General features: G+C 40.1%; 1 protein-coding gene across 1 annotated transcript in view; it reads left to right on the top strand.

Annotated features, from left to right (window-relative positions):
* The window catches only part of TDRP (testis development related protein), a 467895-nt gene extending 451287 nt beyond the window's left edge, over positions 1–16608 (top strand). Inside the window, exon 5 of the mRNA XM_078647898.1 lies at positions 14283–16608. Within this exon, the coding sequence (XP_078504024.1) occupies positions 14283–14628 (346 nt within the window). The 3' untranslated portion in view covers positions 14629–16608. The remainder of the gene's footprint in view (positions 1–14282) is intronic.
* Positions 16609–25721: the final 9113 nt, after the last annotated feature.

The following is a 25721-nucleotide window of genomic DNA, read 5'->3' as shown; positions in this document are numbered from 1 at the left end:
CAAAGCTGCCACTGAACAAAACTCTCATCCTTCTCCAGCAGGTACATTAATCACTGGCATTATCTTGACACTTTTATTGTTGCTTGAAAGCTGCTAATTATACAAGAAACGTTTCTTTGCTTTTAAATCTGGTTCCTACGGACCCCCTGGGAATGTGTCACGGACCCCTGGGGGTCCACGGACCCCAGTTTGGGAAACACTGTTGTAGGGCGTTTATATGAAACACTGTACGTCTCCATTTGCCTGAGGCCTGAGGGTGTGATTTTGCGGTGGCTGTTAAGTTTGCAGAGGTTCTCTTGAAGGTCATTCCAAGTTGTCCGTTCTCACATTGTAGAGCAAGCCATAAGCAGCTAATAATGTTCTCATGTTTTGGCCTTTCACATTTGAAGGAAGTCTAGGTAACCAGTTTGACTACAGGGAACTCTAAGCATTCATCATTAACAGCTAGTGTGGATCTTTCATCGTGGAAGCTCTCAAAGTCTGCACTAACGTTGGTTCACAGGTATATGCAAGGATATTCCGTGATGATAGGGGCTGGTCTTTCAGCTTTGTTGTTTAGTAGGCATATGCTGCATTCCCCAACAGTGTCTTCCACAGCACGATCCATTCCTGGGAACCATAGTTTTCCCAAAGGTCTTTAGTCTTGCCAACTGCTTACTGGGTAGGGTTACTACAGCCTTCTGCAGTGTTCTTGGTACTACTATCTGGTGGCGGTGTAAGATTAATCCATCCATCCATTGTTTGTAGCACTCAGTTTAGCCTGAGCGCTCCTGCGCTGGTAGAGGGTCTCTTGTGATCAGTCATCAAATATCTTTAACTGGTTGAGGAACATATTCCATGTGTTCTCTTGCAGTGTTTCTTTTACTTTCTGTAGGCCTGTAGTCACTTATGCATGAGGGTTTAATGAGCAGTGTCAGCAATCCTAGGGGTCTTTGGGCCAACAGATTCGGCCATTCTGTTCAAATAATCTTCCACGGTGTCCATACATGGGTAAGAAACCCTTTGCACGTGCCTTGATATAGGTAGATCAAATCTGTATTGTATTGATGTAGTTGCACCACCCACATTTTATTTCATGGTGGGAGATGCTACACTGTTCCTTGAAAAATGTTGACCAGTGGTTTGTGGTGTTTGATGACTTTGAAACTTCTGTCTTACAGGTAGAGATACAAATTAGAACACCCACATTTGACTGCAAGTGCTTCTCTTTTGATTTGAACATATAGCGTCTCCAAATCAGTTAGGAGTCTGCTTGCCAAAGCTATCTGAGTCTATTTGTCTCTTTGTTCCTGCACTAGGACTGCACTCAGTCCAGTGGGGCTGGCATCTATTATCAGTTCAGTGTTATTTTGAGAGTTTAAGTATGCAATGGTTGTTTCATGGAGCAGCACATCTTTGACTTTCTAGAAGGCTTGTTCATGGGTGATCCCTGCTCCCATCTCAATTGTCCCTTTGTGTGGACTTAAAACAGCTCTGTTAGAGTTACCAGGTTTGGAACAGGTGCAGTAGTTTGCAATGACCAAGAAATTCTAACTTCAGTGGTGTGGGCCTAGGCATTTTCGACATAGTCTGACGTTTAGGTCTATTTTCACAAATTTTTTCAAAAATATCTAGATTTCACGTGGTCCTCTAAGAACGTGCACTTTTCTTGGTGTAGAATGAGGCTATAGTCGGAGAGTCATTTTAAGGTGGCTCTCACAAATTGATGGTAATGTTCAGTTGTTTTAGAGTAAATCATGATAACATCACTTGCGTTGAGGACGAACTCTAGCCCTGACGGAGACTCTCTCGCTGTGTTCTGAAAAACGTCTGCTGCAGATGAGATGCAAAAGTCCAGTCTGTTATATCTTTGGAGCTATATATTTGGTGTTGAGAAAGTAGTGATATATCGGCTTGCAGGGTCAAGAAGTAGTTGGTGGTATCTTCTTGATAAGCCTGGTCCTCAGCTTCTTGCTGAATTCAATAAGTGAGAAGGAGGCTCTTATGTGTGGTGGCTAGTCGTTCCATGCTATAGGAGTGATGTACGATAAGGCTTGACTGTTGGATCCAGTGTTCCGTATTCCTTGGATATGTAGCGTTTGTGAAAGCAGATGCAGTTGTTGTGGTATGGTGGGGCAGTGTTATGTAGTGCCTTTAAAGTGCGAGTAAGGAGTTTGCATTGAAGCTTAAATGACCGGTGTTCCATGTTGGAGGATGTAGCTGTGGAGGTAGTGCAGCTGATGGTGTTCTTGTGGGTAATGTCTATTCCACCTCTGGGCTTGTGAAGTCTCACTTGCCTGGGAGTTTTGTAGCCCGGGGGGCGGGGGGGGGGGGGTGAGGGACAGAAGCGTTGGGGTAGGGTGGCTGTGGCAAAGTGAGGTACTGTGTTTGGTGAGTGAGCGGGTGTTGAGGCAGCAGAGCAACCAATCTATGGAGTTAATTAAGTACACAAGCATCAATATAAGGAAAAAATCATTTTTAATAAAAAAAAAAAAGTGGGTAAAGAAGCTCTCTCTTAGGCAAGGCAGACAATCTCTATTTGTCCTACTGCATTTTGTTTACAATCAACGGTAACTGGAAAAAATCAAAATCCTAGCAAACCGATGTGTGTACTTCAAATCATATTAGCGCAAACACTCGGGGTTCAAACGTCAACGCTATTCTATTCAGCTCACGTCCTTCCACACGTCTCCCGAAAATTCGAAGTCAATGAATATAAAGGGTGTTTGTTGAACTTATAGGATCTATGAAAAGGACGGACGTTTGTTTTGATGAATTGTTTTGTTTTATTATATTAACTTTTTGTTTATAACACTGTTGCACTTTGTCACGTGGTTCACCAACTCACATATTTAATTATTTGTCTTTGTCTTTTTGTATATTTGACAGCCATATACTAATAAATGTTTATTAAAAAAATATGAAATTGAATATACAAATTGAATAACAAACTTGTTTGGTATTTTGACTCGCACTTAATGTCCAATTAAGTACGAAGTATTGATTACTTTTAACAAATGTTTGTTTAGTTTTCGTTCAATAAATTCTTGTGCGCACTAAGAAATTGGTTCACCCAACAAAACCTATTGTAGCTCATACTATAGACCCAGATCCTGAGGGGCACAGGGTAACACCATTATCTTTAATGGTTTACTTGCTGTGCATGCTGAGGACTAATATTTAGATTTTTTTAATGTATATAAACGGGCATGCATTTATTTACAGGTTAAATGTAGTTGTGAAGTAAGTACAGAGGTGTTCTGCACCACTTAATTTCAGTTAACTTGCAAATAAATGCTTGTGCTTTTATTGAACTACTTTTTTTAGACTTCCTTCCATAATCCTTGATCCACCCAGACCCCTACCGCCACCCTGCTGGCATCAGTGCAGCCTTCTCTCACACCTCAGGGCAAATGATAAGTACCCATAATCTAAGAGGTGTTCCTCTAATAAGGTAAAATATGAGAGGTCATCACAGGTAGGGCCATAGTAGCCCACTCAGTTCCACTTTAGGGATGGCAATTCTACGGTAGCCACAGCCCATCACCCTGTGCTATCTGTTTTATAGTCTAATAAGGTAACCCCTAAATTACTTTTAATAATAATAGCTAGTCTTCTTTTACTTCCAATTGGGTCTGAGCAAATAATTTCCTGGACCCATCTGCATTTCCCGAAGCAGGTTCTATATTTGGCTTGCTCCAGGTGTGTCTCCTGTAAAATGATGACTTGGGCATTGAGTTCCTGGAGGTGCTCCACCACTAACCTTTGTCTCTTCCTGGACAATCGTCCCATTAATAATCCAGGTGATGCTCTCCACCTGCTTCCTCATTATTCCTTTGGCCATAGTTTCTTCCTCTCTTGCTCCCCAAAAAGGGAAGAATCGTTTCTTCCAGAGTCAAGAAGCCACAATAACAGTGACCTTGTCTCCCTACACCTGTAGTACTGATCTTTTGTGCTAATGCGTGTCCTGAGAATTTTACATTTTTCCCCCAAAAGCTCTCATCCCACCGTGCCCCCCTTAGTGATCCTTCCTAGCTACCCGGGCATCATCTTTGCGCCTTTCAAGGACCTCTGGTGGAAAAAATAGAGTTGCCTAAAAATAACTAGTGTTGGTGCTAGATTCAATGTAGTGTCAGTTGTAAACTGAGTAAACCTATATAAACAAATATATGGTCATAATCTACATTCTGCCACTTTCTGTAAACTGGGAATAAATCAGGGGTTTTGTTTCATCTTCCTGACCAGTTCATCTATCTCTTTGCCTTTCCTCAGATTATACATTGCAGTATTCCGCATCACTTTTTAAAGGGCGTAGAATTTGAGCTGCACCTTTGCTCCCAGTTTTTTTTAGCTCATCGATTCTGCTGGTCGTTGTACAGTATTTTTACCTATATCTAAGCGGATCAGGTATGTAAAATTCTCATGTATAGGTGGCCTTCCCTTCAGAGCGCTAGTCAAAATTAATTCCTTTGTTGAATAAGTTAGGAAATTGATAAAACCTTTCGAGGGGTTTAACAGGAATCATTTCGCAAAAATGGATTTCTGTGTATCCTCTGGATATCCTTCTCTAATCAAGGTCTTCCCTATCTTTCAAGAGGCCCCCTTTCAACACCTTAGCTACAAACTCCTTCATATTACTTTCATCTGTCAGGAACCCTTAAGGTTCTCAAATTGTTCCTCCTGGAATGTATCTCCAATCTCTTCACATCATCCATAAATTGTCTATTCAGTCTCTTTAGAGATTCTATGTGTTGCGTGTTTTCCAAAATGTCCATATTTTCCTCTAGCATTTAGGTTCTTTTGGCGAGGGCATCGAGTTTGGAGTCTAGAGCCTTGCAAGCCCCTTAAATGTCTTTCTGACTCTGCTCCAAGGTCTCAAATTTTAACATTCTGTCACTCTTGAGGATCAAAATGATGTTCCTTAATTCTAAACCAACCTCTCCACATTGGTGTTTGTGGGACTGATTACTATTGACGTTTGGCAGTAGCTCTGGATTTAACTACCCTTTCTGGTGTTCTTTCCCCCAGGCCTTATCCTCCAGTGCTTTTAGGGGCTAGAGGCACCCAAACTGGTTCCTTAGTGGGATGGGTGGACCTGCTGGTGCCATACCCCTCTGACACCCTAAGGACGCTCCCTTCCTTACCTTTCTGAATCTCCTCCCTGTTTGTGTCCATGATCCTGAGAAAGGAGTTTAGTGAGGGTGATTGTTGCCTATGTATGGTGTTATCCACTTGTCTCTCCTATTCTTAGTTTTAGTAACAGTATTCTTCTTGGATGCCTTCGCTGGCTGTACTCTACTCAACGAGATACACTCAATTCCCTCCATGTGCTGAGCTCCTTCACCTACAGTTCTTCCCAGAAGCATTGACCTCAAAGAACATCTGTTGTGTGCCAAGGCCTTATTAAGACCTCACTTTCTTCCTGGTACAGCTTGAGGGCCAATGCGTTACTGATGGCTCTGTGCATGCTATGCTCTTTCCTTTCTAGCCCTGATTTGAGGGATGGTGCAGTGTTGATAGAAAGTGTGCTGGTAATATTGGTAAATACCTGGGTTAAGAAAAACTGCACTTGGCTGTCCCTCAATCAGTTTGCTGAAAGTCACCTGGGAGGTACTCCAGCACCAGGATCCACTTCTCCCTGGTCCTACTCTGGGCATTGCATGCACTGGAACTGTGTTGGCTCTGCTTACAGTTCCCCGTAAGTGAACCCTAGTTGTGCCCTCAAGGCTTCGGCCTCCCAAACCCAGCGGGAATCTAGAGAGCCATTTGCATATTTGCCTCACTCTCGGGCAAGTTCCCACATTCAGCATCAATTCTTTACTTCAGGTAGGTCAACAAAAAACTCCCCCATCCTGCTCTCCAGTGGCAACAGTGATAGCCTCCTAACATAGTAACTGGCAGCCTGCACCATCATAACCAGAGCCTCTTCCCCAATGTGTTCCGTTGTGGGATCAGCCGGCCAACTTATTTCCCCTAGATCTTCGCCCTTTCATCTTCTTCCCTTGGAAGGACACATTAAAGATACTCATGTTGGACCTGGACCCAGGAGACTGGGTGGTTACGTTGGACCTGGAGGACACTCATTTCCATGTTCCCGTCCTGCAACCTGCAATTCAATGTGGATCACAAGACTTACAGTTAGTCATGCTGCCTTTTGTCCTCACCAGTGCCCCTCAAGTGTTCGAAAAGGTGGTAGCAACGTACCTTCTGATGTTGGGAATAACCATCTTCCCCCACCTCTGTGACTCGCTGCTGAAGGCATGCTTGTCAGAGTCAGTACTAGAGCATTTCCAAACAGCCAATCTCCTTCGATCTTTTGGGTTTTCAATCAATGTACAGAAGTCACACATGACTCCTTTGCAAATGCTGCTTTTCATCTGAGCCATCCTGGATACGATTAATTTTAAAGCTTTTCCTATGGACTAAAGAGTCCAGGATATTTGGGCTATGATCCTGATGTTTCAATCTTAGGCATGGATCTTGGTACAGATGGTTCCGAGACTTCCCTCAATCTTAGATCTCAGAACAAATGTTTCTGATGCTTATTGACTTACTAGTTTACTGCATGCTGCTTGTCGATCAAGCCAAATGGCATATGTGGGCTATGCAGTGGGCTTAGCACCATGGCAACCTTTGAATTCCATGTGGGTGTCGGAAGAGACTGCAAAAGGTCAGAAGTGTGTTGCTGCTGATACACAAACTGGACCAGCGGCACACTCCTCTCCCTACTCCACATAGAGCAGATGTTGATAACAGATCATCATGACTGGGTTGGAGCGATTGTCTAGGAGAAGTTCAGGTTCTCATGGACACCACCACCAGCATATGATACTGCAACAAGCAGGACAGTGTGGGTTCCCGGGTCATGTGCCAGGAGACTCTTCGCCTCTGGAACAGGCAGAATCGTCATTGCATTTCCCTGTAACATGATTATTAAATTCCAGAGGGGAAAAACTCAGCGGGTGATAACTAGCGAACCACAAATGGCAACTACATCCGTAGGTGGCCTAGGATGTCTTAGACTAATGAGAATGCCCCTATATCGAACTCTTTGCCCTTGCCCCAGATGAACACACAGTATGAAAGCTTTTGTGCATTGCCCCAAGAAGGCTGTCTCTCTGAGACGCATTCCGTCTTCAGTGGTGAATGTGACTTCTGTATGATTTCCCGCCACTGGCTCTCCAGAAACATGGTCTGGCACCCAGGCCTGCACAAATCGACACCTCCATGAGTGGAGACTGAGCAGCAGCAGTTGACTGTAGATATTATACTGGCAGCCAGGCATCCTTCTATAAACTCCATTTATGCAGGACACAACAAGTTTGTGGCTTAGTGTAGTACCCATAAGGTGGACCCATTCCAGACCAAACTGTTGTATATTTTGTCTTTGGCCTAGCAAAGACTCGTAGTGGGCCCTGTTCACGGTTATCTGTCAGCCCTATTACCTTTCCTGTGGTTGCGGGACCAGCCATCCTGCGTCAGATCACCCATTGTGATGTGTTTCCTTAAAGGCTTGTTCCTCTTATTCCCCCAAAAACGTTTGTGATATCACAGTGGGACACCAACTTGGCCCTTACTTTCCTGATGTGTGAGAGTCGCACAGTCGGGCAACAAGGGGTGCCCCTGCGCCCAATGAGCGTAAATTTAACAATTAACTAAAGCATATAATCAGAACTAAAGCTTAGAATCAGACAGTCAGTGGCGCTGCTGCCAATAAAAGTGGTGGGGCAGCGTGCTGGGGATATTTATAACAAAAATAAAGACTTACCTGCTGCTGATGCTGCAGGCCGCTTCGGTGCTCCTCTGCTCCCGGCTGCCTCGGTGCTTTTCTGCTCCCAGTCGCCTCAGTGCTCCTCTGTTCCTGGCAGCCCATGGGCCACCCAGCACAGACTCCAAACCCAATCCATACGCTGCCCTCATGCTATTACCAAGCACTAGAGAAGCGTCTGGATTGGCCTGAGCGGACTGGCTTGAAGCTCGCTCAGAGTGTATCTTTTCTCCACACGGTTGTACAACACAGCTTAGTTTGGACGAAATATAAGTGCGCATATCGGTTTGGCCATCCTCAAGACAGCTGGCCAAACTGATGCGTACTTACAAGAGCCCACCACTCCTCCTCGCCGCCGATGTCCGTAGGCATAGTGGATGGCCCTGCCCGGCCCGAGACTCCCATTGGTTCACACAGTGGTAAATTAAATGATAACATTATTTTATTATCATTTTATTTTTAATCTGCTGGCCACTGCAGACAACTTGTACTTCATCTAATACGTGGAACTGATGACACCATCAACCTTATTCTTTTTTCAGAGTTAATTCTAGGTAACATTTCAAACATTTGAGTTTCTATGTGAGACCACGCAATATTATTTCTGGCAGATATCTAACCTACGGAAAAAGGAACATTATCAAAAGCAGCCATTGTCGATATTCAAAGAGATTAAATTCTTCATAGATTCACAGTGAATACTGTTCGAGCCTCAATAGTATACATACTATACAAGAATTGGTCATTTTTAAGTGAATTGAAAAATAAAGTAGTGGTAAAAGATTATACAGTAAAAAAATATTAAAGTTTGTCATTTGTGACCCCAATTGAAAATGAAAAGTTATAAAATAGTAGAACTCTTCGGGTATTATTGCAAACCTCTGTCACATTTTTATATCGCGGAGAAAGATGTTTTATTGACACAAGATGAATCACAGTATTAACAGATTTGTAAATGATAGAACCTCTATCGCTTCATGTAATATTTATCTTACATTCATACCCAAGGAAGACAAACCATTTTAGTAAAGGTCAGGTTACCATACTCGCCAGCAGGTTTTTGGTCATTGTCTGTCATGTGGTTGAGTGTAGATGAAGCCCTAACTTTGAAAAGATGAAAACATGGACTGTCCTGTCCACTGTTTACCCAAAAGTTGAGACTCCCATTCAAAATTCCAATAGTATATGGCAGATTGACATCAAACGTGCCTTGAAGTTGGACTAGGTTCATCTTTAAATCCAGAAGTCAGTTGATATATATTTTCGAAATATCAAAAGGAATAAAGATATAGTGACTGTTTGGCTCTCATACCAATTTCAGGACCAGAATTTCAATTATAATCCGATGTGATTAGCAGACCCGCAAAGTCCCTTAAACCTTTGTGACGTTTGAAAGTTTGATTCTTGAACGTCTGCGATCTAATTGCATGAGATGGGTATATCATTTCTGCTCTAATTGCTGGCTGTCTAGTCTTGTCCAGAAAGGAAAACTGTCAGGGCCGTGTAGGGGCAAGGACAGTATAACCATTGACATCAGTGAAGTGGCAAACTGTCATTCTGTCTGTTTCTACCTGCGACAAACAGAAGGGCATCTATATGTAGAAAGTGGCTCGGCAGCCTCCTAAATGTAATTATAATATAAAAATAGTTATTGGTAGTGAATACCTTTCTTCTATGTGCATTAATTAGAAGGACTTCTAGTTGCTGATCGAAATATTACATCCTTTCAACTACATTTAAAGATTGGGATTGGTGCCTAGGGAGTGCCAGCAGGGCATGAGCTGTGGGATAGGGGTTGCTGCTTTGGGCAAGCGCTACACCTAGAGCAGAGGACTGGCAAGGAACAGCCTTTATTTGTTATGAGCTCTCTTCAGGTACAGTTTCTTTACTGCGAAGTGTATTGTGATGGGGGTTCTTCAGAGATTTGTTTGGTGTCCAGCATCGCACCATGCTAGGGACTTTTGCTTTTAAACCCCCTACGCCTAAATCAAGGCCTTTTGTTTTCTTCGTTCACTCGTGAGTCAGTTTGGTTATCTCACAGGCCTGCAATTGACTATCAAGTTGGCTTAAAAGGACAGTATCACTTTTGCATCACTTAAATCAAACTGTACCGCATTGCTTGTGAAGATGTTTTTTTTTTACATGAATATAGGTATTTTCTGTCCCGTAGGAGTGGTGGGATATCCTCAACCTGCTCCTCCAAAGCCCAGGTTTGTCACCCAAACCAGCTAGCTGTAAACATTTTGTAATGGTTCATAGTGCTGCTGTGAGCCAATCGGATTGCAAAGGCTCAACAGTCTGGATTTTCGGTTCTCAAATATCAGTTTCCTGCAATATTTGTGAATCTCTTCCAAAAAGGATTTGAATTATCATTCAAATTCCCATATATCAACTAATTTAATAACTAAGATTTCAACAGAGAGGCAATTTATTTGACTATTTCAAAAACTACTATTCGGATTAACACCAGACCACTGTAAGAATTCATTTTTGACGGGACCTTACTTAGCCTGTCTGCTAGATTTGATGTTATTCTCTGTAGTTATTTTGCTGTGCACACGAGCCATACTTAATTTAGGATTTTTGCATCGGAAATACAGCTTTGGAGGCCTTGGCATAGCTGACTTATCTACCTAAAGCTTCGCAAAAGTTTTAAGCCTTTTTTGAGAAATTTATATGCAGGTTCGTGGGGCCAAATTTTCTAGTGATCAGAAAAATCCCCTACCTTTGCTCGAAGCAGCAGAACCAGAACTACAAAGTTTGTGTCATTTACTAACTAATACAGATGTAGTGATTGTAGGCCAAGTTTATTAGGTATGTGTGTGCTGACCCTACCAAAACAAACCGGTTAAAACTTATTTTGTTAGTATACATAAAGCAGGGAGTGTACAGTACATTCGAGTTTAATGCAGTTGAAAACACATTATAAAACAATACGAAGGTGTAAATATGTATTTCTTCTCAAAAGGCTTGGAATAGTGAAAGATGGCTACACGTTGTAGTGTTAACATTAGAGTTTGGGTTTCTCCATTATATGTATTATAACTAAATTGCATTATTTGTGATGAGCTTTTTATTCTACTACATAGTTATGCTTTTTCCTATTGTATATTCTTGCACAATACTAGTATCTTTTTTTGTCCAATTATTAGCTGTGGCAGAGTCCTTTCCAATCACAAAACATAATAATATAAAATAATACTAAAAACATTGTGAAGGCTTTAGGACAGCTCCCTTCAGCTATTGCTCATTTGGAGTGTATTTACTGTTGGATCAGCCCACAGAAAAGGGGTAATGGGTCAGCCCTCTTAAGCCGTCTTGGTTGCTAGTGCGATTTACCCTTTGACCCTGCCCACATGACATCCAATGTGTGATGGCATTTTACCTTTGTCTTGTCTTATTCCACATGGTCTCTCCCTGAGAGGCCAGGAGTCTGTCTGTGGTCTCAACACCTTGATCTATTGAGCTGCTATGAGTGCAGGGCAGACACACTGCCATAGATAGTCCTCGCACATACAGGCAGCCAATTAGCAGTTGTGTTCCACGGCACCTACGTGCCACAGCCTCTACATATTGGGTGCAATTGGAGCAGCACTTGCATTTACTGAGGTGGCCCGACACTGTGCTTTTGTTTCCACCAGGGCTGCATTTTAGTCCTCCTTGAGTGGCTGCTTCTCCTATTTACCATACATGCATGGATGGTCCTTGTGTGGGTGCGTGGTAGCTATAAACTCCTTTACTTCTGAGTAATGAAGGATAGCCCTGGTACTTAAGTCAATGGGTTATGCGCTCCATTATGTGGCTGTATGTCCTTTCTCCAAGTGCCTCCCAGCGGTGTGCTCAAAGGGTATTCCTGCCCCTCTAGTATTTGTTTGTCTCTATGGCCCTCAAGTATCTATGGTGTAGGGAGAGCCATTAACAACTGGTGGTTCACACCTCGGTACATTTTGTCTGTGTTCCACTTTTATCCTGTGTGCTACTTTCATATTGTGTGGGTGGGAATAACTGCTGCTGTAGTACAAGAGTAATGGTTGACAATAATTCCGCCATCCTTTCCTTTATCCTTGGTGCTCGCAATAGTTGGTCCCTGCTGTATGGTCGCCGGAAAATTCTGCATACGAGTGCCAATCAGAAATAACAAAAGACAGCAAGTAGTGCAGCAGAACTATAGGACTGTGTTCGAGCTGTGCACTTTGGCCCATTAAAAAAAAAATTATTCTAGCCCTCCGTCTCAAAAATCTACAAAGCTTGTCACTAAATAAAAAACTCCCTCATTGTTAAAATAGTGTATTACACTGAAACATGTAAAAATGCATCTGTTGGTACACTTCTATTGGACCAGAGCCCATATGCCGATGACGTTGTGCCCTTAGAACCCGGCAGATCCTCCCCGATGGCTTATTCATAAATAGATATCCTGGTCTATGGTACTTTTTCTGAACCCGCCTTAGAAATGCTCAGGATCAAATAGCAGTGCTGGAAAGCCTTGGAAACAATTGTTAGAAATTTGATTAGTGGTAAATTCAACACTGAGAGGGTGTCACAAAATGTCAAAATGGTTTGCAGATCAGAGTTTATAAGCTTTGATGCCCAATCTTTGTCTAAGTCCGCTCTCATGTGGTAGGTATCTTCTATGAAGGACGTCTGTCTTGGGACAACCCTGGATATGGGAGAATGTTTTTTCCCATGTAAATAGTTCTTGGTTGGGGCCACAAACATTTCAGAAAGGATTATCAGAAAACATGCATAATAGGGTATCAATTTCGAGTGAAAGGTATTGGCAGATTTTTCTGCAGAAACCACAATCTGTTGCCTGCAGAATTTGAACAGTTTTCTCATTTTCGCCATTCCTCTGAAATGTTTAAAAATGTAAGCATATTTTCTATCTTGGTACAGAAAGCAATGCGGGTGGGCAGAATTTGCGTAATCGCATAACGCAAATCTCTGCAAAACAGTAAAAAATCTCCGCGAACACTCGGAAATTCCGCGAACATGCAGAATTGCTTGTTCGCGGTGCTTTTTTCCTGTGCGCAATTGCTGTTTGTGTGCTCGGGGGGAAATATCTCGCATACACGCATTTTGAGTACGCAAACAAACCAAAATTTTCGCAGAGCCGCGGAACGCAGAATTTTGGGCAATTTCGTGAAGCCGCGGAATGTGAAATTACCCAAATTCCACGAGCGGAACGGAATTTACCGCCCAGGCCTAACTATGACTTGCCTGCAAGTGACCGCTATTAACGGAGAGTATAAACGGTGCAGGCACTGGGTGAAACACTAAGTGAACTTCTCAATAGTTTTTATTAACCACTCAGCTGAATTGCAGGCAGAGCTGAGACGTGGACACCTGCATAGTGAGTCTTGACCGAGAAGCCCCAAGGCAAAAGTCACCCAGTGATCCTTATACTCTATAACTGAATGCACCAAACACATCTGTACACTAATTAGAAGGGTCTGAGGCAAGGTGTGTACAGGTGCAAATATGCTAAGATCAGGACACTGAAAGGCTGCTGAGAGAGATCTGCAAGTGGCAGCTGTAGCAGGGAGACGAAAACCCACAAAGCAAGTAATTGTCATATTTATGGCAAAGTAGCGCAGCGCAGTTAGTCATCTTTGCTGCACTGGCTCACTGGGAAAGACATATAGCGCATTCCTGTCCTTTCCCCCCTGCACTGGTGCACAATGGACTGCTTAGCGTCCATGCAGGCGCGCTTGCACCATTGTGCAAGGGTTCCTACGCTGCATGCAGGATTTTATTTTGTGCAGGAAGGGGCTCCTTTCTGTACAAAAACTATTCTTTTTTTTTTTTTGTAAAAGACAAAAACTATTCTTAAAGAGATATTCCTCTTTCTATGTGTGCTGCATAATACATTAAGTACAAAAATTATTTCATTCTCTACGGCAGTAGCCTAAGAAATATTAGTCTGATTTTACACTGTTTGCTGCCAATTTTGCCTCATTTCCTACAAACAATTGAAAGTATTTCAGCAGACTTTCTGATATATTTTCAGATACCAGGCGTGTTTTACCCTTTGTTATATTTTGGTTCTACAAGGCATTTCATCATTTTCGTGCTACTGTTGTAGATTATTTTATGTAATTTGTCACTCTTCACGTACAAAACATGGCTAGAATTGTCATAGGTTCCTGAAAATATTCCGGCTTCTTCTTCCAAGAGGATTTTCATTTAAATTATGCCCTAGGTAGAATTGGTAGATATTTTTAAATCCACTTGTGACTTAGGGTACCATATTTACGTCACTCAGGAGTTGACTACGATTGTTCTGCTTTCGCTATTTATTATTGAATGTTTCAGAATGGGCACCAAAGTCTTATAAGTAGTAACTTGTACGTTTTCAACAGTCAGTTCATCACTTTGCCTTGTCATAAATTAATGTATTTTGCATATAAAATCAAGACATGCTACTTGAAAGACTCCCTGGTCTGCACTGTCAATTGAATGCAGATGATGCACTCGGATTGAGCTATTTGTATTGCTTGTCCTTTAGAACTAACATCTATTTCCTGTCCCTTAGAACCAACGTAAAATCCAAAGAGGAAGTGAAGCCTGAAAAGAAAGCTGGATTTTGGGACACTTTAGCAATAAAACCAACCAACCAAGCTAAGAAGCCAGATGAGATTGAAGGGTGGGAACCCCCACAGATCACTGTTGAAGACCCCCCATGTGATGGAGAAAATCCATTGGAAGACCCTTCTTCCTGGCCTGGTTGGGAAGATGAGACCAAAGGCTCCACTAAGTACACAAACTTGACCAGCTCTGGAAACACCTCCAAGTGGAGCATCAAATCTGCTGGAAAGCTTGTTAGTATTAGAAGGCGAAGTAAAGGTAATCTTACAGAGAGCTGGGAAGAGCTTGAGTGACAATGGTAATGTTAAATGCCTGAGCCACCTACTTGGAAGACAAAAAAAACAGGGTCCTTGAGTCACAGTTTAAAACCAAAATCAGTTCTGCTCAGTATTCTACCTGTGTACTTAGGTTTTATCAGAATTCTTAAAAAAAAAAATTAAGAAAAACTAAATGTTTGCACTTTTATTCAGTTTTTCTCTGCAGGATATACATAGTTGATAATGTTATTCTCTGCAATACCTGTAAAAAGAAAAGTAGGAAACCTATTGTGTGCCTATAGTTCACATTCACTATTTTATATATATTTGATTATTGGTTTTTACCAAAAACTGTAATTCCTTGGTGAATGTATACACTGGTTGTACATTAGACTGCCTTATACTGTGACATAAAGTGACCAGTAAAGGTTTATGCCTTGCACATTATACTGTTAAGTGCCTGTATTTCACCCTGATAATGTATTTGTGATGCACAGTTTAATTTATTGCTAAGTTAACTTTCATGATGTTTTAAAATTAATTTCAAAGGTGGAGTTTTTTTAGTTCATAGAAACTTGTTGAAAGCATGAACAGTGTTGGAAAACAAGATGACAACAAATGCGGAAATGTTAAATGGGAGCTTTTACAAAAAGGTCCCAGGTATGAAAAAAATGTTTCCCTTGTTAAGTTGATTATAATTGTTACTTCATACTTCTTGCTTATTACTGTATACTGAAGAAGCAATGGCATTGCTTTGAAATGAGCGTTTGACATTCCAATTGGGCATCCCTATCCTACAGTACATTAACTCTGTGGTATGTGCATTCTGTGCTGTTGGAACATGGGTTGAGGATATGTATGTATGTATATATATCTTCCTTTTATAAGGACATGGAAGCTTTGTTAAGGTGGAACATCATTTAGAAAGAGGATTTTCGAAAAGTGTCTGTGAAAGTGGACGGTGGCAGTACCTGCACTGTAATGTGGGGTTATGTTCCCCTTTAGACTTGAATGTAGCATAGTAGCAGCCAATGTGAAAGTGATCTTTAATTGAATTATTATAAAAAAAATACTGTTACAAAACAATACTGTGCTGCTATTGTGTAGGATAAGCCTCTAGCCATTCTCTTTACTTGTTATTTTAGTGGCTTATCGAGTGCTTTCTTATTTTTGTCTAGCATTTTAGCACAATACCTGTATACATTTGCTTTAGCATTTCAAGTAGGCATTTTTATTTCGATTTCTATTATTCAGTTGTCTTTACAATGCTAGTATATAATAAAACTTGTTTTGGTCTACTTTGACTTACCAATTCTCCCATCATATCAGCAGTTGGTGGGGTTAGTGAAGCAGTATAGCAGTGTGGTTTATAACCCTTTGAACTATTCATACTCAAGTTAAATAATACCAAATTCTAGAAAAAAAGCTCTGCGCTTACTTGAAAGACCATAGCAAAGGTATACACTACATAGCCTCTCAGAAATGTTGCGATAAAAAAAAGAAACTCTTTTCTGCAGGGTATGCCCCCTTTTCAATAATGGCAGTGCAGGGGGGAACTATGTTGTCTTCCAGGTTGTATGTAAATACCTTTACAGGTTAAGGATTCAATGCAGATATTTTCTGTAACGGACATTAGCTATCAGGAAATGGTTAAACACTGTGGTTCCCTTCGCTTAATTTTGCTGTTGAAGCATAATGACTTTTTTCAGTTAGCTTTATAAGTAACTTAATGACAAGGTCAGACACAAGAAAATGTATTACGTGAGCTTTTGAATACTTCGTATGACAATTTTACATACATTTTTTAAGTTTCACAGAATACAGAACATACATTCTGGTTTTGCAGCCAGATTTAGATTTGCCTTTAAAGTGTGTCATTTTTGACTTTACTGAAGTGGAATACTTCAGCTGGCTAGTTAAACACATTTAAAAGCTTCATTTGCCTCGGATGGTTTAAGTCAGCTGAGCTCAAATATCTGGTAGTATACTCGCATTTTAATAAAGAATGAATTTAAACGAAGTCTGATTGCCTTTTGTAGTTCTGGTAGTGGTTAATCCTGAAAATGTGTATTTTCCGGAAGAATAACTTCCATATTTTATTTCAGAGAGCGGATGGGGTGACACACAAAACATAGTCCAAGCAATAAATGTGGTATTCAGCTCTGCGTGCTTGGTGGTAGGGTTTCCTGTGACGCAATGGAACATCATACATTTGGGTTTCTGGATGACGTTTGGAGCATGAGGATTGCGGTTGAGTATATAACATTCTGCTCCTGGTGGGCCCAATACTTGTTTCTTATCCTTTTCAGTTTGTGTTAAATAAACTTACACAACTCCCAGGTCACCTTGAATCAAAATGGCCACGGCTGTTTCAGCTAAATGAATTTAACAGGTTTGAAAGGGAGGTTGGCATCTGATGTCCCATGACATGTTGCTAAGTGTATGTATGTATGTATGTGTATATATGTGTCTATATATATATATATATATATCTCAAACCCAACCCTTTCAGGCATAGATTGACACATAAATTATGCAAAAAAGGAGGAGAGAACTCTGGGTAGTTCTCAAGTTTAGGTGGAAAGCAGCTCCTGTTAGAGCACTCTCAACAGCAGCGACACTCTAGATGTGCTCACCTCAAATGTATGTTTTTCTATCAAAGTTTTTAAGCATAGGATTAGCACAGTGCTATCCACGCCGAGATAGAAAATGACAGTCTTTTGCCATTTATACAGCAAAGTCTTTAAGCATAGGACTAGTACAGTGCTGTCCTTGCCGAGCTGTAAAATGACAAAAGCCATTTATCACTCCAGGCACAATATTACAGCTTTGAATTGGTAAAATACCAACTCGAGCCAACCTGAAATAAGTAAAAGCAACCCCTGACACAGTGTTTCGCTCTAATTAGAGCTCTTCAGAGAGGTATAGCTTTGTCCAGACACAAGGGAGCACCCAGTATTAAGTCAAAACAAAACCCTTTCAGGCATAGAGTGACGCTTAAATTATGCAAAAAAGGAGAGAACTCTGGTTAGGTCTCAAGTTTTTGTGGAAAGCAGCTCCTGAGAGCACTCAACACCAACGACACTCTAGATCTGCTCACCTTAAATGTCTGGTTTTCTATCAAAGTTTTTAAGCATAGGGATTAGCACATTGATATCCACGCCGAGATAGATGAATGGCTTTTGTCATTTTACAGCTCGGCAAGGACAGCACTGTACTAGTCCTATGCTTAAAGACTTTGCTGTATAAATGGCAAAGGACTTTGTCATTTTCTATGTGTATAGCACTGTGCTAATCCTATGTTTAAAAACTTTAATAGAAAAACAGACATTTGAGGTGAGCTTATCTAGAGTGTCGCTGGTGTTGAGAGTGCTCTAACAAGAGCTGCTTTCCACCTAAACTTGAGAACTACCCAAAGTTCTCTCCTTCTTTTTTGTGTGTGTGTATATATGTGTATATATATATATATATATATATATATATATAGATATAGAGATATAGAGATATAGATATATATATATATATATATATATATATATATATATATATATATATATATATATATATATTCACTGAAAAAACCATAGGTTATACACCATATATAGTTAGGAATTAGCATTTAAAAAACCTTATTTTACTCACACAAAACCATTGAAATTCCATATATAGTTAGTTGTACTAACTATATATCGCGCACCCGCAATCCACTGCTGATGATGTCACATATTACATCATTCATGACATGGTCAGTGACATCACTGATTACATCACTGATGACATCTCAAATGACATCACTGATGACATCACTGATGACATCACTGATGACATCTCAAATGACATCACTGATGACATCACTGATGACATCTCAAATGACATCACTGATGACATCACTGATGACATCACTGATGACGTCATCCAATGACTGTATAATTCTGTAAAGTTAAAATATGTCTTACATATTTAAGAATTAGTGGATGTATAAATGTCTGGATGAAGGATTTATTAGGTGCATGACTGACTGTATGAGTGAGTGGTTAAATGTGTCTCACTGAGTGCATGGGTTAGTGACTAAACTGTCTCAATTTGTGCATCATTATGTTTGTTGTTCTATAAACTGCTGCATGTGTTGATCATTAGCTATATGATTAACTATATGCGTTATTGATTGGTTGCCTACGTATTTGTATGGGAGACTGAGTGTGTGTATGGGTGGCTGGGAGGTGTATGACTCTGTGCATAGATGTGTGAGCAGTTGATTCACTAGATGTATGGGTTCAAAAGTGCATGTGGAAACAGCTGTATGGGCGGTTGACTGTGTGCATGAGTGTATGGGTGAGTGAATGGATATCTCAGTGCTACATGTCAAAGTAAGTACATATGTAAAACACAGTACATGTGAGAGTTGGCATATATAAATAACTGTGCATAAGAGCCAGTGAATGTGTGAGTGGCTGTATGGATCATTGTGAACTTGTATCAGGGATTGTATAAGAGAGTAAATATGTGTTAGTATATCTTTGAATAAGTAAGGTGTGTATAACTGTATAGTTGAGAAAATGGATGTGTGATTGATTCTTTGCATGACTGACTAGGTGTGTGTGTAACTCTATGGATGAGTGACAGTCTGTGAGTGTCTGTTTACACTTACTGTATCTAAGGTTATATTAGAGTCTGAAGAGCTTCATCGTATTATCACATGAATGATGTCATCAGTGATGTCATCAGTAATGTCAAATGAGATGTCATCAGTGATGTCATTTGAGATGTCATCAGTGATGTCATCAGTGATGTCATTTGAGATGTCATCAGTGATGTCATTTGAGATGTCATCAGTGATGTCATTTGAGATGTCATCAGTGATGTCATCAGTGATGTCATTTGAGATGTCATCAGTGATGTCATCAGTGATGTCACTGACCATGTCATGAATGATGTAATATGTGACATCATCAGCAGTGGATTGCGGGTGCGCGATATATAGTTAGTACAACTAACTATATATGGAATTTCAATGGTTTTGTGTGAGTAAAATAAGGTTTTTTAAATGCTAATTCCTAACTATATATGGTGTATAACCTATGGTTTTTTCAGTGAATTTTCAAGGTTTTGTAAATGCTAATTCCTAACTATATATGGTCTATAACCTATGGTTTTTTCAGTGAATTTCATTGGTTTTTTAAAAGCTAATATCTACAGAAGTAAAATGTATTCTTCTTTAAATCCAAAAATATATTTTATATGTTTATTAATAATTTTTTTTTAATATTTTTTTTGTTTCGCTCCCGGTCCGCTAACCGGGAAGCTTCCCGTTAGCTCAATTCGATTCCGCGATCCGGTCCGCGAACCGGTAACAAATCAACATAGTGACGGTATTGCGTTGCCGCGTAATGCGTCTTATGACGTACTGCGTTAGCGCACCCGGAAGTGCCCCGGGGCGCGGACCGAGGCGCGAAACGCAACTCCCCGGAAGCGATCCGCGGCGCGAAAGCGCGACGTATCGCGTTGCCGCGAAATGCGTCTTGTGACGTATCGCGTTAGCGCACCCGGAAGTGTCCCGGGGCGCGGACCGAGGCGCGAAGCGCAGCGAACCGGAAGCTAACCGGGGAGCGTTCCGCAGCGCGTAACATGAAAGTTAGAGGTCATGTGACTTGTTAATAAAGCTTTTCATTGGTTCATTTCACTTTTAGTTTCATAATTATGGAAGGCTAGGTCAGGTGACCTAAAAATAACACTTTTCATTGGTTGAGAAGTATTGTTTTTTCCAAATGATGAAAACCACTCCTTCTTTCCTCACTCTGACTTTCATTATTGTGAGAGGAAGACCTATTTTGCTTCTTGGAAGACCTATTTTGATTGTATGAAAATGGCTTCACTGATTGCTTCAGCTGGTGCACCCCCACCACCACCTCCACCTCCTCATGGGAAGAGAGGACCACCTCCCCAGGTGGTTACCAACACTGAGGAGGAAGATGAAGAGATGGATGAGGAGGGAGAACAACCACAATTTCTTGAAGAGTTGCCCCGGGTTTCAAGAAAGAAACCCAGTTTCATCTGGCAGTTTTTTTCCATCCCTCGTGGCCAAAAAAAGGTCAATGCCAGGTACGCAACATGCCTCATATGCAAGGAACAATTGTCCAGAGGGACGGACAAAAAATACAGCTACGGTAATCATACCATGCATAGGCACATGACGAGGAAACATCCCTTAAATTACAGCCGGGCGGAATTAAGGGATATGATGGACAATCCTCGACCAACTCCTGTGACGAGACCAGCAACATCGGTTTCTTTATCACCAGAGGAGGCACGGGAAACTGTGCCAAATATCCAACCCAATTTTGGGAACATGATACACTTATGTATGCGCTGTCGTGCATTATTAGCTTGTGGCAACATGAGCATCAATGCACTGAACCTGGCGTATGAACACCATGATTGCCCTAACCGCCCCCAGTAATTTTTTTTTGCTCCTGTTGAGCCCTTTTCAACGCCTGTTTTTTGTTGTTTCCCCCCCCCCCAAAAAAAACCAAAAAAAATATAAAATCGTTCAAAAAATACAAAAAAAACAAAAAATGTTCAAAAAATACAAAAAAAATATAAAACAACAAAAATATAAAAAAAAAAGTTCTTTTCAGAACTACCTTCCCTTTCCAAAAAAATTGCTACAATGTTTAGCACTCTGGCAAGCTCTCTTTCTTTTGGTTCGCTCCCGGGTTAGCTTCCCGGTACGCGGACCGGGAGCAAACCAAAAAAAAAAATTTTTTTTAAAATAAAGAGTAAGTATAAGGAAAGTAAACAGAGAGTGATGTTTCAAGAAAGACAGCTATAGGGAGTAAAGAAGAGATACTGTTTAATAGATCTATTTACCAAAGAACAGACAGAAGAGGGTATAATTGTGAAAAACAAAATAGATAACGAAGTGAAAGAAAAACAAGCATTGGCATAGCCAATAGGTATCGACTTTGGGACCTTCTAAGTATTTAGTTATGCAGCATAATATCCTTGGTGCAGCAACATCAACTGTTGCATGGCTAAACACGTATAAGGTCCCAAAGGCGAGACCTATTGTCTATGCCAATGCTTGTTTCTTAAGTAGAATTGCAATACGTATGGCTCTTCCATGTAAAAAAATCTTATCTTGTGCTCTAAAGATTGCTAAAGTCTCGACAGAGAACAGGCTAGATTGTAAGTAGGGTAAATTGCGCTTGGTGATCTGTTTGAGGGAGCGTCTGCTTTGCCTGGTGTCTTTGGAGAGCAATTTTGATTGTTATACTGGACAATATAGCCCTAATGTAAATAACATAGGGGCATATTATCAACATAGGCAATAAAAGTTTTGCAGCTTTTATCGGCAGAAATGTGTCGCTAAAGCTGCTTTTGCGGCAGAAAACTGCCGCTAAAGCCGCTTTTGCACCAGTTTTCTGCCAATAAAAAGAGCAATAATTTTATTGGCTGCATTCATAATATGCCCCTTAGTGTGCTTCAACTACACAGAGAAAGCATTATGAACAAATAGTGATACAGTGATCAGTCAAAGACACTAAGAGTAATAGAGACGGAGTGAGTGAACAAGAGTGAGGAACTATGAGAAGAGAGGGACTGAGAAAAAGAGTGGAAGGAGTTGAGTAAGTAGGTAATAGAGAAAGGAATGAGGGAAGTAGCAAAGGCAGGAAACTGAGGATTAAAGAAATGAAGCAGTGGAACTAATAGTAGTTCAATGTGATAGAAATGTAACGAAAAGAGTACAAAATACTTACCTTATAATTGTCGTTAAATTCCTCACTTTTTATTTTTATACTTTCAATCTGTGAAAGAGAGAACAAACATTTGAAAAATATAAAAACATGTATTAAAAAATTACAAAAGACAAGGGCAAAGATTGAAGGACAAACAGTTTTTCAATAACTTTGACACTTACAGAAGCTACACAGTCCTAAAGATATACATTTTAAACTAACACTATCTTGATGCAGATGAAGTGAGGCCTATCTTAAAACATGGTGCATCTTTTGCATTGCTGTTGTCTCAGAAAAGTGTCGCAAGACACTAAAATTTAAAATAAATGCTTCAGGATGCCAATAAGATGTCTACTATCCAGAGTTTTGTTTCAGGTGAGGCCTACTCAGGGTTGTAGATGAAATTTCGAGTTGTTGAAGAGAATAGAGGACATAATACATGTGAAGGTCTACCAATGAAGTGAGTCATGTCCACTGCAATCTTCAACAAAGTCCAAACCTCCTATGTTTCCCTGGACAGACCTAAACTTGATCTGCACAATGTGATTCGTAATGATAGGAAACACACATGATGTAATTGAAATACATGCAATTTATTTTGCTCATTTCACAATCACATCACTTGTGTTTTCTTTGCTTAGGTATCTCATTGTGCAGATGTAGTCTAGCATATCAAAGAATACGCAGAAGTGCAGCACTGCATGCAACAACTTTGACACTTACAGAAGCCTCACCATCTCCATGCCTCCTACACAGTTCTACATATACATCATAAATGCAAACAGTACAGAATTAATTATACATGTTAAATGGTTTATTTTTGCTGTTCTCAGAATGTATCAAAATTCACTAAAAACAGTGACTTGAAGGTATTCATCATGTAACAGCGGGGAAAAAAAAACACAATCAAAATGATTGTGTTTAAAAAACCCATACAACATCAGAAATCAAAAATCAGAACTCCTTAAAGTTAACTTACTTTCCATGACGTCCAAGGATGTCCTATGAATAGCTTACACTCTTTTGTGCTGTTATTACTTTCAGCCCGCCACTTTCTGAAAGAAAATCTCCATCGTTTTTAAAAACATGTTACATACAATAAATGACTTCTTGCTCTCTACCACAAGATTCCACAAGGCCAAATCTTGTCAGAGCCATGTATAACTCTTGGATTTCTTGTTAGCCAATCCCATCATTTGGCATTCCCGCAACTTTCAGAATTAAAATGTTGAAGATCATTTTCACAATCCTGGAATAGTAATATCTTCCCCTTCTTGCTCAGTCATGTTCTACATTTCCTATGACACTGATACTGCTTAATATGAAGCAGACATACACTACCTCTATGACTACAACAATTATTTAATTCTCTACATCACTTTTAATCACAAAGCAATGTAAAACAGTAGACCGCATTGCAGACTTACATTCCCTCTACTCCATGTTTTGATTGGCTGCTTCAATTAGCTTATAAAAAGAAACAGTTTTTCTGAACTCATTCAAAGTGCACATATATCTCCATGATGTCCAGTCCTATGATTAGAAGTTGTGTCTCTGAACTACACTTATCCTCAAGGCCAAATTGTGTAGGAGCCATTAGAACTTCTTGAAATTCCACAGAGCACATCCCGAGATTATTTCCCTAAAATTTTGGTTTTAAAAACACCAGGTAAGAGTTTTTAAGGTCATACGGCAATTTTTTTTGGAAAATTAAAACAGAATCATTGCAGAATGACCAGCCATTTCTAGACTTTAAATAAGCTGTGTAATGTCCTGATGATATTGAAGGGCCGTCATGATATATAATTGCTGTAGTTACAAAAGTCCTTCCTGATATTGACAACTGCGAAGCTACAAAATTTTTTATTAAAGTTGTCAATTTTGTTCCATCAGGCCTACATCGTTGGAACATTAAAATGACGTACTGGCCATATGTTCGTATAAATAATGTGGACATCATTTCAGATTTACATTGGCTACACTCCATGTTGTGATTAGCAGCTTTTACTAGCTTATTAAAGGAGACTGATTTACTGTCTGGCAAAGTTAAATATATAAATCTTTCTGAGTCTACACTAGTAGTACTTGATATCATACAGTTCTCGCAGTCATGCTGCCATTGATAAGAAAGCCCAAACAGCTGATCTACATCTACACCTTCAGCATGTAATACATCAAGCATATACATTAAAAACTCCTGACAATCTTGCTGAATATTTTGAGAGAATTGTGTTTGGCCTGAACATCTGTCTAACAGATTTCGAATTTCAGACACACTTTCTATGTTTCTTCTATCAGTGGTACATTTCTCTAACACAGAATTTAACAAACCGCAAAATCTTTGATCAGAATTGACCACAATCTCTTCTTTTACATTTTTTAGAGAAAACAAAACATTAATTACTACATTAGCATAGCAGTTGACACCAGAACTGTTTTCAAACTGAAAACCAACAACATCTTCAACAGAATCCTTTTTGTTTCTGCTTGTAATTTTAGGTTCATTCACTTTTTGTCTTTTTGCTATAACCTCCCCAGTATTGTTCTCATTTCTTCGTTTCCGGCCTACCAGACGTTTCTCAAACAAAGGAAACTGAGGCAAATGTGGCGCATACTCTCTTCTTAACCTATTGTATTCCTTAACACAATCTAGATCTGCACAAATGTTTGTGACATCACACTCAATCAAGTACAATCCCGATAAAGTTCTAACTCGTGACAATGCCACATATGCCATACCCTCCTTGAACACAGAACTGCCAATATTCACCAATGCACTGTCTACACTTAAACCTTGCGATTTATGGATTGTCACCGCATATGCCAAGCAAACTGGAAACTGCTTACGGCGAACATATAAGTCTTTTACAAGCAAAAATCTAGCAGAACAACGAGCAATTAGCTGTACTTCCTCAATGCCATCAAATTTAATTTTTAAAAATTCAATTCCATCTCTATTTCTGTATTTCACAAAATCAACAACATTACCCATTGATCCATTTACCAGACCTCTTTCAACATGTAAATTCCTTCTTAAAATTATACGGCAGTTCAAGCACACATTCAGAGTCTTTTCAAAACCTGCAGTTTTAGATATACTCTTCTCTAATGAATCCAATTTTGTTTTCAGATTCTCAGACAAAATAATTGTTGATCCCATATGCTCTACTCTATCAATAGCTTCCAGTTTCACAATCTCTTCCTTTTCTAAATGCAACATTTTGTTGTTAAATTTGGCACATTCTGCAAGAGTTGGCATCAAACATATTCCAGATTTCTTTTCAGTAATTTTCTGAAAAATATTCTCAGGCACAACATCTTGTTCTGGATATAAATTTGACAGTAATCGTGCATGTAAAGCTTCTTTCCCATGCTCGGTCACTTTTCCAATTC

Source organism: Lissotriton helveticus, chromosome 6, assembly GCF_964261635.1.
Source record: "Lissotriton helveticus chromosome 6, aLisHel1.1, whole genome shotgun sequence".
Classification (NCBI taxonomy): domain Eukaryota; kingdom Metazoa; phylum Chordata; class Amphibia; order Caudata; family Salamandridae; genus Lissotriton; species Lissotriton helveticus.
This window is presented reverse-complemented; position numbering and strand designations above follow the sequence as displayed.